This window comes from Trichoplusia ni, chromosome 24, assembly GCF_003590095.1.
Source record: "Trichoplusia ni isolate ovarian cell line Hi5 chromosome 24, tn1, whole genome shotgun sequence".
Lineage (NCBI taxonomy): Eukaryota > Metazoa > Arthropoda > Insecta > Lepidoptera > Noctuidae > Trichoplusia > Trichoplusia ni.
This window is the reverse complement of record NC_039501.1, coordinates 4,995,181-5,008,364: the sequence shown is the minus strand read 5'-3', so window position 1 is coordinate 5,008,364 and position 13,184 is coordinate 4,995,181. Positions and strand designations below refer to the sequence as shown.

General features: G+C 34.5%; 1 protein-coding gene across 1 annotated transcript; it reads left to right on the top strand.

The window, feature by feature from the left end:
* Nucleotides 1-10,418: 10,418 nt before the first annotated feature.
* On the top strand, nt 10,419-11,901 carry LOC113505069. Its single transcript, XM_026887575.1, has 2 exons — nt 10,419-10,527; nt 10,601-11,901. Exon 2 carries the CDS (start codon nt 10,685-10,687, stop codon nt 11,807-11,809), a length of 1,125 nt encoding a protein of 374 aa, XP_026743376.1. The 5' UTR covers nt 10,419-10,527; nt 10,601-10,684; the 3' UTR covers nt 11,810-11,901.
* Nucleotides 11,902-13,184: the final 1,283 nt, after the last annotated feature.

Here is a 13,184-nt window from a genome sequence, read left to right as displayed (position 1 = left end):
AAAGGAGTTATCTTAAAAGCAATTCAATATTTCAGACCAAAATAATATTTCTTTCATGACTTGTACCAAACCCTAAAATAAAATTAGTCCAAAGTTTTCGTTATTTGTTCTTCTAATTATAAAACACTTGGAATTAATAATATAAGCCTACGCATTACGTGTTTATATCATTAATCCAACATAGTTTTAAGACGCTGTCAACTCTTTCACTTCACCGCGGGCATTTAATTTTTGTGAGATTCATCTTGCTGTGGAATTGATATTTTATGTGATCATAAAAGCTGTGAAGTAGCTTGTTAATATTATTTATAGTTGTGTTAGATTGAGTTGTTTTTATTTAGTTATTGGCTTGCAACTTGGTTGATTTGAGCTTTATTAAACTTAGTTAAGAATTAACTTAGAATAGACACTAATTTAAACTCGCGGTTCTATTGTCATGGGTTTCTGTTAACGGGTCAAATCAATATCCCGTGTCTTAGGGGCCGGTTGTTTACTCCAAAGGTGTTTATTTTAATTTTAACTCACATGGATATAGATAGAAAACGCATCCAAATCGGTTGATTCGTTTAAGCGATACAATGCCACCGGCGCCCTTAAGTATGAAAGAAGCACATTCTTATGACCGTAAAGACCTTAACTTAACGTCAATTGAAGTTGTACCGGCAACCGAAATATCTCATGAGTGAAAATGTCATCTTTCTAGCTCTTTCGGTTCTCGAGACATATTCTGGCAGAGGACAGACTGTGGAGCCTTATTGATGACTATCGATTTTACTGTTTAGGTACGGAACCCCCAAAAATTAATTCAAAGCTTCTAAATTAACGTCTTTACAAAAATGACGGCATATTTACGCTAGACCAACAACTAACGAAGAAGAAGCCTTAAAGAAAACAGTCAAAGCAAAATGAATCGTTCAACATTTGTCATAAGATCTATTATCGATAATAAATGTATAAAAACGGGTGGAAAGGATCAGTTATATGAAACATAATTGATTGTAATATTAGAAGCAAATAAATATACCGTTGACTAAAAGTATAGATTGTAAATTACAAATGAATTACGAAAATGAACTTAAAGGCTTGAGAATAGCGACTATTTTGATGGTATTTTGTGTACATGATTGAGTGTATCGTATTTTTACTAGTAGGTATAATCTTTAATAGTATGTGTTTGTCTAAATACATACTGATTTTTTTAAGCTATTTCATGATATATGAGTCTTTATTCTGAAAGCAAAACTTGTTGTTCAACATATTCACTTAGTTACAGGTACGAAAAACCGCAACTAATTAGCATGAATCCAAATTAAAAGCATCCAATAAACTTACATACATACATACACACCAAACTCGTGTGAAATCCTTAACTGACACCAAAATCTTAATCCAACATCAATCGTTTCACTAAACACCGCCGAAAGCTTTCAAAGAATCAAAAAACCACGTTAAATAGGTAACTAAAAAGATTTATTTGGCATCGTATCAGCCATTTTGTTGAAATGATTGGCTAAAGCATGGCTATGGCGCCGCCATTTTGAAAAGTCACGCGCGAATTAACTGACAAAAGAAACATTCGAAAAAAAGCAGTTTAAATTTAGAACGCTAAAATGGACGTGCATAATCCGAGTTTACGTCATTTTTGCGTGAGTTGCCGCTAAAGAGATTATGAATCAGTAGGTTTACAAATAACAAATGATTTTTTTATTTTTCTTTCCGTATGTTGATGTGTAATCTGGATTTCAATCGATTTTAAACCGTAGGCAACTGGCGTGGTAAAATAATCTATTAAAGAAATTCAGGTGTGCTGGTTTCCTAACCATAGTTTCCTTACCGTTTAAGCAATTAGTAATTACTGGGTAATACGCTATGTTCGTATGTATTTTCTAAATTCAAAAAGATATTGATCAATCTTTGATATAGTAAATACGATTTCTTCTATTATAAATATAACAATGCCGTTAATTCTCTGAATGTTTGGTTAACCCAGTGTTTTTTCACCAGCTCAAAATAAAACCTTTTTTGATACAGCTATTGCATGTTCCGTCCTCTAAAGCAAAAACACCATATTAACATTACACAATACTATTTCCAGGCTTAGAAACACGACTTCCCCATGTTCCTGATAAAATGAAACATGGCAACAATATTTAATTTATTTGCTTTGAATTAATATAAATGTTAACAAGAATATAAGTTGTTTGGCGTAGCTATCTCATTAAAATACCGCGCGCAATCCGCGTTTACGCTATTGTCGTGTTGTTGACAACACAACACATTTACATTCAGAAGGCTCACTTCTTAGTATTTTGAATGACTGAATGTTTTTGAAATTGAAATACATGATTTAAAAAGTTTGGGTATCTCACAAATAGTATCTGTACCTTCAAAATTCGATCTGACAACACGTGAAACAATAGAACTTAGTGACTTTCGAATTTTAAATATAATTATAGTAATTATTAAATGATGTAACGGTTTACTCACGCGTATTTAACGGGGTAGCCCGACTAGTTTCGGACCCAAGTGGAGTCCTTAATCATGAGCTTACATCATTTAATAATGAATCAGTCTCACGATAGTTATTATAAAAATTATAGTAATATTAATAAGTCAAACCGATTGAATAATTCTGCTTTGCGTACCAATATTGACACTTGACTTTTGAACATTGATGGCTAAATTTTGCTGTCAAATCAACCACAATGGCTGTGATTGGCCGATAATAACACTGACAACCAATGACCGGTGGTGACCAGTTCATCAGTGTTTTTTTTGGAAATGGCGAATGTAACTGGATTAGAAACAACCATATGCTGTTGTACTTCTGATTAACTTGTGTAGTATACCGAATTATGTCCGGAATTCTGTTAATTCTTATACGGAATGAGTATCATATTTTTTGCGGCAAAAATTCATGAGAAAACGGCCTTTTTGATGATATTATACGCAAGCCTGATTTACAGATGCGTTTTATGATTGGTTATAAAAAATGAGACCTTATTTAAAGGGATTAAAGTTGTTTTTTCTTTTGTGCTCAAGTCAGGTTGAGTGTTACGAGTATGGAGGTGTAAATCTTGGTTTATGTGTGTTCAAAATATGTTTACGTGTAAAAATACCGTCACTTTGGGTTGACGAATACTAAAGTTAAGAGATGAGTCATTGTGTTGGATGGGTTTTAACAATGCGACAAAAAAAATAACCTAGATTACAGGAATAAACTTTATGACTCCAACAAAAATATCACGAGAAATTCCATCCTATTTTAACTACCAAAATTCAAAGCAGGATGACCGCAGCAGAGCGAGACGTCCTATATATATCCGTCTCGCTTCCACATCACCAATTCTTATAAAGCTCGTAAGTCAATATCCCAAAATTACGCATCGCCAAACAAAAAGGTCAAACCAAATAAATTCTAATACTTAGACCGTTATAACGTTAGGCTGGTTTCATAGCTGTTTGGGGAAACGGAATTTCAAAACGGACACAGAAGTCACACGAGACGTGCAAGTACATCGTTCCATAGTAATAATGATTGATTCGTATGTGAAAGAGTTTGAGATCGTACTGTGAACCTTTTCAGTAGACCTGCAGCCTGTAGCTGCACGGATAGCCTGAGTTGAGGTTACCACGCCAAACGACGGAACGCTACATGTCTCGTATCTCCGCGTAGGACATGCATTGCTTATCTTGCGGCGAAGAGTGGTGTCTGGTCTGTGAGTCATCTTAGGGGCAAAAATACGAAAAGATGTTAGCAAGATCATAGAGGCTCATTAGGGCTGAAGACTGCCGGACTAGTGATATTTTACAAACTTGTTACTGCCGCTCCGGTACACGAAAGGCAAAATAAGAACATAGGTTGGTATGGCAGTAAAAGTATAACACTCCTCCCGCTCAACGCATGCGAAGAGAGACATGAGAACTCATTTGATGATTTCCCATCGGGGTAAATAGGGCAAATAAATATTTTTCTAGCAAAGTAGCCATTAGCATTACATTTACACACTCTTCCACTCTTACTTATTAGTTTAAGTAATGGTCTTGGGATCTCAGACCATTCTGGCGTTACCCCAAAAGCTCTCCCGTGACGATCAACTGATAAAGACCTCGTGCCCCCGGACAACTGTGTAACCAGCCTACCAACATAAATACACAAAATTTTGTTCTTTTGAAACATAACCAGAAGCGAATTCAAGCGAATTATTAACGGGGAAAGTAATTATTTTATTTTAATTGCTTTTCACGCGTCGTGGGTCACGACCGCTGACGTTTTGATTGTGGTTTTAAGACTTGTACTATTACGGCTTGGTTTTGCCAATATAAATTAAGTATTTCCTAAAGGTTGTTTTGTTTGATGAATAGAGATGAAATTTTTGTTCTGGTGAGGGTAGGTGGTTATTTTTGTGTCGAAATAAAGTGTGTCTTATATAATTTTTGTGATTGTGTAAAAAATTTTTTTTCAAGAAAGCTGCTTAAGCTAAGTTAACAAACAGTTTTGCATCACCAATAAAAAAGTGATCGTGAAGACTATTTTGAAAAACACTATACTTTTTGGTGTTTCCGATATTTAAATAAACCCCATCATAAAAATATTACTATTATTCGATCTCTATTCAAAATAGATGTTACAATATTTCATATTCCTTTTAAATGCTCCGTCAAACAGACTTACGCAAATCAGTTTCTAAACTAATTTTATTAAATCCGAAAGGAATAAATTTCCTTTAGATTGAAAAAGGAAAATTGTAAAAGGTACTTTAAGTTTAATAACTTTCAATCTTTTAGTTCCTTATAAATCTTCGTCTTTCGACAGCGTACTTAAAATTGTGTAAAGATTGAGTATTTATATCTTAACTTAAATTTTGTACTTAGTACTTTAGTTTGGACCTATCTATCGCTGTAGATTTCATGGTGTTTCTTAGGTTTACGCGAATGTTAGACATTGAAATGAAACTACTTTTTCGGATTTTATCGCGGTTTAATTTTAGATTTTAGTTCCAGACGTTTCGACACCTTTGCAGGTATCATGGTCACGGGCAGACTGGGCCCAAAATTAAACCGCGATAAAATCCGTAAAAGTAGTTCCATTTCGCTGTAGGTTTTATCCGGTTTCCGTGTTCTAGGTGGACTACATGCCAAGAAAGAGACGGATGTGTCCTAATTAGCATCAGTCCTTACGAGGCAATGAGGTGGACTCTTTACATACAACTCTCAAGAAGGAGTCCATAAAGAGTAAGGTTTATCCAAAGGCCACGAAGAAGAAAAACGTCGTCCTGCGAGTGATTGTATAGGTGGAGGGAGGGGTTGACTCTTTTCACCCACCCCTTGAGAAGGAAGCCAAGGCTGATCAGAGTCGTGAAAGGCATGCGTGAGCGATACCGTGACCCTGGCTTAGGCAATCGTAGGAACTCGGGGTGTTTTAATCATGGGTTGAAGTCATTAGCGCTTCACCCCGAAAAACAAATGATTCTTATCATCCCAAGTATGATACAAAGCTGACACTGTAGCAGCAAGCAGGTAGGAGTTCTATATATCTCGCAATAGCCTTCAGGGCGTTAAAAATCTATGAGGATCTAACCTGGTCAAAAAGTTTGCACCTACAAACTGAAATTTGGAAAAGAACCAAATAACTCTCTCCTTTTTTTATTAACTATAGCCTGAATTTCAATATAAGTATCGCTGTTTCCTTTTCTAATACCTCTCCATACGAGCAAAATTATATAGAAAGTAACCTCTAAAATCACTAGTTACTACGCAACCATGATCAGGTAACACCAAATTTACTACTTCCAGTGACGAAATTCAGAACTACAATTTCGCCGAACAAATTTGACAGATTCGCAAGAAATGACATCGCTCCTAGCGCCACTCTTACCTGCACAGATAAGTTTGCAATACTGTATAGCATTCGAATAATCTTCGCGAAGGCAACGAAGGAACCACAAAGTGTTAGTTTATACATATTTCATGGGCCGTCCCTGAAACGTGTTAATTAAGCGACAGTTTCTACCTACTAAATGTAATTAATGTTTCCCAGAATACAGTAGTGAAATGAATTTGAATTAGTGAAAATACGTTTGACACGATTTGGTAAACGTCGGAGGGAAATGTATTTCGTTTTGGCTGTATTTATTAGATGTCTGAATTCTAGAGTTTCTTTTGATCTTGTTAGTTTTGTTGCAGACAAGTAAAGAATATTTATATGTACTGGTAGGTTATTTGTTGCCGGTGCATGAAGGAGTGCAACGCATTGCAATACACCGATACAAAAAGGCGGATGACGTAGCACGGCGGTTCAGGTTTAGTCAGTAAAAGTCTGACATTACCCATTTCCTCCCCCGAGGGAGTGGGTGTCCATGAAGACTCCCCCGCCTTACCAAAAAAAAAGGTTATTTGTAACTAAGGGTCTCGTATTAGAATGATACGAATGGAACCCTGTTACTGATATTTCGGCATCTGTTTGTTTCTTGATCTCATGGACAGTGGTAGATAGGCAGTTGATATTTCGAAGATGCTAAGTTACCAAAATATAAAAATGAAAGTCAATGTTGAACAATGTTCGGTACCTGTGAAGGTTCTACAACCTCAAAATCAAAATCAAATCAAAAGCCATTTATTCAAATTAGGCTACTAAGTAGCACTTTTTGAAGGTCAAGTTACATTGGACAGCGCCCAGTTTTGCCCACCCGTTACCGCTTCCTAAGTGCTTTTGCTGTGAGAGAAGAAAGGTATTGCAACTTTCACTATTCCCTTTTTTATGTTAGACGGGAAAATCTTCACTGTATCAGCAGACTAGTTTTCTAGAAAGTCCTATACACACTAGATCTCCATCCATAAAACATAATATGATTCTCCTTAGCCCATCCATACAGAACTCTTAGCATACCTTATCAGCCTTGCACTAAACCGCTTAACGATTGGTATCACACTACTTCCTATTTAATATCTACCCCAAAAAACATTAAAACATACGACTAGAATAACTTCTAATAAAAATTAAGTCATCATAAATACTAATAGTTTACTCCACGGTGCTATTGACGACGCTCTATAGAAAACGAATCGTAAAAACCTCCCATACAAAGAGGTATTAAAACCATTATTTATTAGTATCATAGTAAACGTCACAAATGTAATGATAAATCAATTTTGAAGTGTGTTGTGCTATTAAATAAAGTTGTTTTTTTTTATATCTTTATTAGTGGAAAGATTTTGAGGAATTCAGAACTGCGTTTTGTGAAGTTTTGGTGAAGCTTGTTCTTAGTCATGTGAATTGTACCTACATATGTTTGTGAAACACCCCGCGACACAAGGATTAAATTCCTTAGTGCGGAGGTCGTAGTTTAAGAAAAAAAAGATTTTTGAACGACTTCAGAAAGGAGGGTGTTTGAGCGATTTTGTTTTCATTTTTTGTAGTTGTTATGTGGTGGTATGTGGCAGTTTTATGTGAAGTTGGGTGTATAGACGTAAGTAATGATCAAAAAAAAAGTTTATGCATTTAGCATCCGTAATGCGCCGTCTCGTTTTGCCAACTTCAACGAAGAAAATAATTCAAAATTATTTTCTAAAAGAACTTAAATCTAGCAGCTGCCCGCAGGCCCACCCGCTTCAAATTGAAAATGATCCTACACATATCTCCAGAACATAAGGTCGGGATATAACTAACCTATGTGTTAAACCTGGTTTTAAACTATCTGTGTACAACGTTTCGTCTAAATCCGTTCAGTGGTTTTAGAGTGAAAGAAGAGAAAAGATACATACATACAAACTTTCGCTCTTATAATTTTAGTAGACAATAGTCGAACATTAGCTATTTTAATAATAGCAAAATTTTCGGCTAGTGTTGAAGTAGAAACACGAATATGAAATTATGCCTATTCCGTAGGCTCAGAACATTTGCAATTAAATCGTACATTTCAAGTGAAGCACCACTGGACGAATATACGTCAGATATTTCGAACTGAATTAATATTGGGAGCACAAAATAAAGTGTCTGAATGCACACATAACAATATTTACTCGGAAAATGGAAATTATTGTGCTTTAAACAGAAACTCTCGTCTTTTATTCATTTATTTTTAAATCTCATTTACTTGCGGAGTTTTTTACTGTAAAGAATATGTCACCCCGATAATTTAATAAAAATATTTTAAATTCATACATAGGCATAATTACTAGACGCAATATTTATTAATTACTAGAGGTGCTTAATTCGATCCCCGCCTAGGGCAAGCCTTTGTGCGATCCACGAATGCTTGTCCTGAGTCTGGGTGTCTTTGTACATGTGACTTGAAAGATTGCAACACCACCCGTGACATAAAATCCTAAGCGCGGGAGTCGTTTGAAAAATAACTTTAGGAAGTTGTAAGACTTTTCTTCACACATTTCTTTATTTCTTTTTTCTCTAGCCTACTGTGTCCCACTGCTGGGCAAATCCTTCCACAACTCTCTATTCTGGGCCGTTTGGAACCAGCCTGCGCGGTAAGTGTTCCTTTACTTTGGATAAGAAAAATAATGCATGTATACTTTATGTTTCTAGTTTCCCATTATATAATTCATACCATGCATCACTTACAGCCTCATAAACGGCAGGACTTAGATCTTAAGCCATTGTATTATTTGTCTGACAAAGTTTTAATGGACAGTACTTCAGTTTTCATAGCATGAATAGACTTGTAAATCTATTGTCTTTTAGCAAGCACTTTGAAGTTTGATGGACTTCTTGTTTTATAGATAGTGCTTTAGCCAAACTTTACTAGAAAATAGAGATATAAATTTTAGATGTAAGACAATAAGTATATATAAGACTTAATAGTAGAGATTAAGTAAAATCGAAGCCCGATTCTAAATGGCATTTGTGGAAGAAGTCTTCGATACATGAAGATTTGGCGTCAGTTTTTAAACCACCCGTAAATCTATGACGTGGTTTCAGCAGGTGATAATCGCCTATTACCACGGTGTACGAAATTGAATTCTTCCGAAACGGCTCGACCGATTCTCATGAAATCTTGTGTGCATACTGGGTGGGTCTGAAAACAGGACAACAACTATTTTTCATAGTGGTTTCTAAGGTTTACGCGAATGTTAGACATTTAATTTCAATTATTCTTCATTCCCCTAAGACATTTTTTGAGCACCATCGCAAAACAACGTTTGCTGAGTCAGCTTGTTATATAATATTTACCCTTGAGATACAGAGACCTAAAAACTCACTATTTATGACAACGACATTCCTTTCAAATATATTACCTCATTTAAAACATCACCTTTCAAAGCTTTCAACCAAAACTCCTTATACACAAAAATCAAACTAGTTTCTGAGTTAGTTCAATAAATAACAAGTTTATACCGATATATCTTTTATTATTAAGACGTTACAATTTATTGTGGCCCACAATAGATTGTTGCACCTACGCTTCATATAAAATTGGCTTATCTAGCTATTAAATGGGTGAGCTATGGCTGTGGAGTAACTGTCTCGAAAAGAGGTCAGACGTTTTGGAGCAATGAGTACGTTGACTGGTTACATGTGCTTTTTGTTTCATTTATTGAGTTTAGTTTACTCCGACCTGACCTTCCTTGCTTAACCTCCCGTATGGTTTATAGAATACTAGCTGTTGCACGCGACTTTGTCCGCGTTTTTATGAAGATATAACTAGGATGCTTTTAATCGAATTAATAGCTTTAGATTACACGCTTCCACATAACGTGTTTTTGTAAAGTTTTTTTTTGTACGTCAACCGCATTATGTATTGTAATTCTTGTGTCGCGGGGCTTTCGCAAAAATTCAAGTCACATACACAAAGACTCTCAGACTTAGGACAAGCAAATGCCTATAATTAAAGTGCCTCATGCGTATGCCTCAAAAAATGGACTATCTAAAACTGAGAGAAATTTTCAAATCAGACACCGTAGTTCCTGAGATTAACTTCTTTAAACCAACAAACTCTTTAGATTTTCATATCTAATATATAAAATTCCCGTGTCACGATGTTAGTTACCGTACTCCTCCGAAACGGTTCGACCGATTCTTATGAAATTTTGTTTACATATTGGGTAGGTCTGAGAATAGAACAACATCTATTTTTATTATTTTTATTTATTTATTTATTTTTATTCGTTAAATATACAATTACAATATGTAGTGCTCCACAAAACCGGTTTATCGGTTTGCCTGTGGACGAGTCGCAATTTAGTTAATTTTACACATATATTATACATGTAAGCTTTGTTTACTATATGTTGTGTACATAGCCTAGTGTTAAGTTTATTACTCATGTGTACGTCGCCTGAAACTATGACATTGCGTACGTGAACTACATTCTCTTTGGTTGCGTGCGTCACATAAGTCAGAGGATTTTTAGTCTGCTCTTTAAAATTATAATTACATAATTAATAAGATTATATTAATAGTAGATAATAAAGATAATAGATAATAGAAGAATAGAATAGAATAGATAATAGAAGTGATCTACTAATATACTGGGATTGAAAACCTTTAATTGTCGATTTTTCTGTTTTTAGGTAAGTATATTGTACGTTTTCAATTTTTTTGTAATATTTGTGCGAAACTAACATTAAACATTTCTGTTTTTAGATAAATCAAACTGTGTTTTTTTCCCGTATCATCCAACATATTAAAAATCGACAATTGTCAGAGTTGATTGGATAATAGTAGATCATGTCGAGATTGCAATTTGAGGTTGAGTTGGCAGCGGATGAAGATCCGAAGAACAATATTATAATCATAAAATCCATAACAACCGAAGATGAAATTACATATCTCATACCGCCATGTTTCCAAGCAGCAAAACACCACCTTCAACTGACAAAGTTGCCAGAATTTATGAAAATAAGAAAAACACTTCAGAGAAGAGGTAATAATAGAAGGGTGTGGATAAATCTTCCAAGTGATATTTTAGCCCTCTACAAAGATGGTACTGGAAATATTATGTTCAATGATTATTTATTACAAGAAACAACTAAAGTCACAAGTCAACCTACTATGGATGAAAAATTGTTAGAAATATTAGAGAAACTAAGTGAAAAAAGCGAAAAACCCACTATTAATAAAGAAAAACATAACAATATAAGCAAATTAACTGATAAGTTTGTTTTGAAAAAGTTTGATAATAAGTTCACTAATGCTAAACAATGGTTGCAAAGTTTTGAAGGTGAATGTACAAGATTCGATTTAACTGCTGATACAGAAAAAATTAGTGCTTTGAGATTGTTTTTGAACGACTCGGAAAGTGACTGGTATGAGTCAATGTTAATTAAGCATAGTTTGAACTCTCAGTGGGAAATATGGCAAATAAGTTTTCTAGATACATTTGCTGATAAAAGTTGGTCCTCTGTTATCTATGCATTGACTTTCAAATATTTTACTGGCTCTTTACTGGAATATGCATTGAAAAAACAGAGATTGCTTTTAGAGTATAACAGTGAGATTGATAACAGAACTCTCACCGACTTAATTGTCGCAGGATTGCCAGCTTATATTAGAAGCAAACTAGATAGACAAGAGATGATGAACCCTACTCTTCTGTTTAATGTCCTACGTATGCATGAAAATCAAAATAAAAATTTTCAAAAAACTTTTACTGAAAGAAAAAGTTCAACTAAACCAGAACTAGAATTTAAAAGAAAAACACCATGTCAAATTTGTAACAAGATGGGAAAGAAAAATAGATTTCACTCTGAAGATCTGTGCTGGTTCAAAGAAGACAAGAACAGTAATGACAGTGTAAAACACTGTAAAAATTTGATGCTTGAGATTGATCAATTTCAGGATACAAAAAACTAAATATTCCCCCACTAATAGAAGTTGAGGTTATACTGAATGACACCTTAAAATGCACTGGTATTTATGACCCCGGCTCAAATATAACTTTAATAAATTCCAAATTAATAAAGGTAAAAAATTCAAAGATGAATTACTTTGAAAATAAATTCAATACAATTGGTGGTGGGGGAAAAACAACAGGATTAATCAAATTAAATGGGAAAATACTAAATATTGAAAAGGAAATAAATGCATTTATTTGCAATGATAAAAGTTTTACTCATGAGTTGCTTCTGGGACTGGATACAATAAAGAGGTTTGGGTTGACCCATGATGGGAACTTAAACATCCAACTTCAAAAAAATGCCAACCCAAGTGTAAATAAATATATGAGCCCCATTGAAGAAAGAAAACATAAGATCTATGAAGATGTTACCAGAGAGTTAGAAGCAGAAAGATTGAATTATGAAATAAATTTTAATGAGGGCATAGATGTGAATCAGTTTGATATAGACATTGCCTACTTGGAAGATGACCAGAGGAGAAAAATTTGTGCATTATTAGACAGTTATAAACAGATATTTGCAAAAGATAAGTATGATGTAGGCAAAGTGAAAAATTATGAAGCATTCATAGATCTACAAGTGGAGCAATATTGCTCAAAAAGACCATACAGATGCTCACTGGATGATAAAGAGGAAATTGAGAAACAAATTGGCAAATTGCTAAAGAATGAATTGATTGAAGAGTCTTATAGCCCATTCGCAGCACCGGTGACATTGGCATACAAACGGGATGAAGGAAAAAAGTCAAGATTATGCATCGACTTCAGAGAACTCAATAAAATTGTTGTACCACAACCACAGCCATTTCCTTTAATAGATGATCTGATGGTAAAAACGATTAACTGTAAGTATTTTACTACCCTCGATATTAATTCTGCATTTTGGTCTATACCAATGAAAATCAGCGACCGAGAGAAGACAGGTTTTGTTACTCAGGAAGGTCATTACCAGTGGACTTGCCTTCCTTTTGGACTAAAAACATCTCCAGCAATTTTCCAAAGAATTTTGACAAATATAATCAGAAAACATAACCTTTCAAATTTTGTAATGAACTATATCGATGATATAATGGTATTCTCGAAAACTTTTGATGAACATATTGAACATTTATCAAAACTGCTGGAGGCGATTGCTGAAGAAGGATTCCGCCTGAAATTAACAAAATGTAAATTTGCAGCACAGTCAGTAAGATTCTTGGGACATATAGTAAAAGGTAATACAATCACACCTCTGAAAGATAACCTTAAATCAATAGCAGAATTTGCAGCACCACAAAACAAAAAACAAATACGACAATTTCTAGGTAAAGTAAATTTTTATAATAAATATAT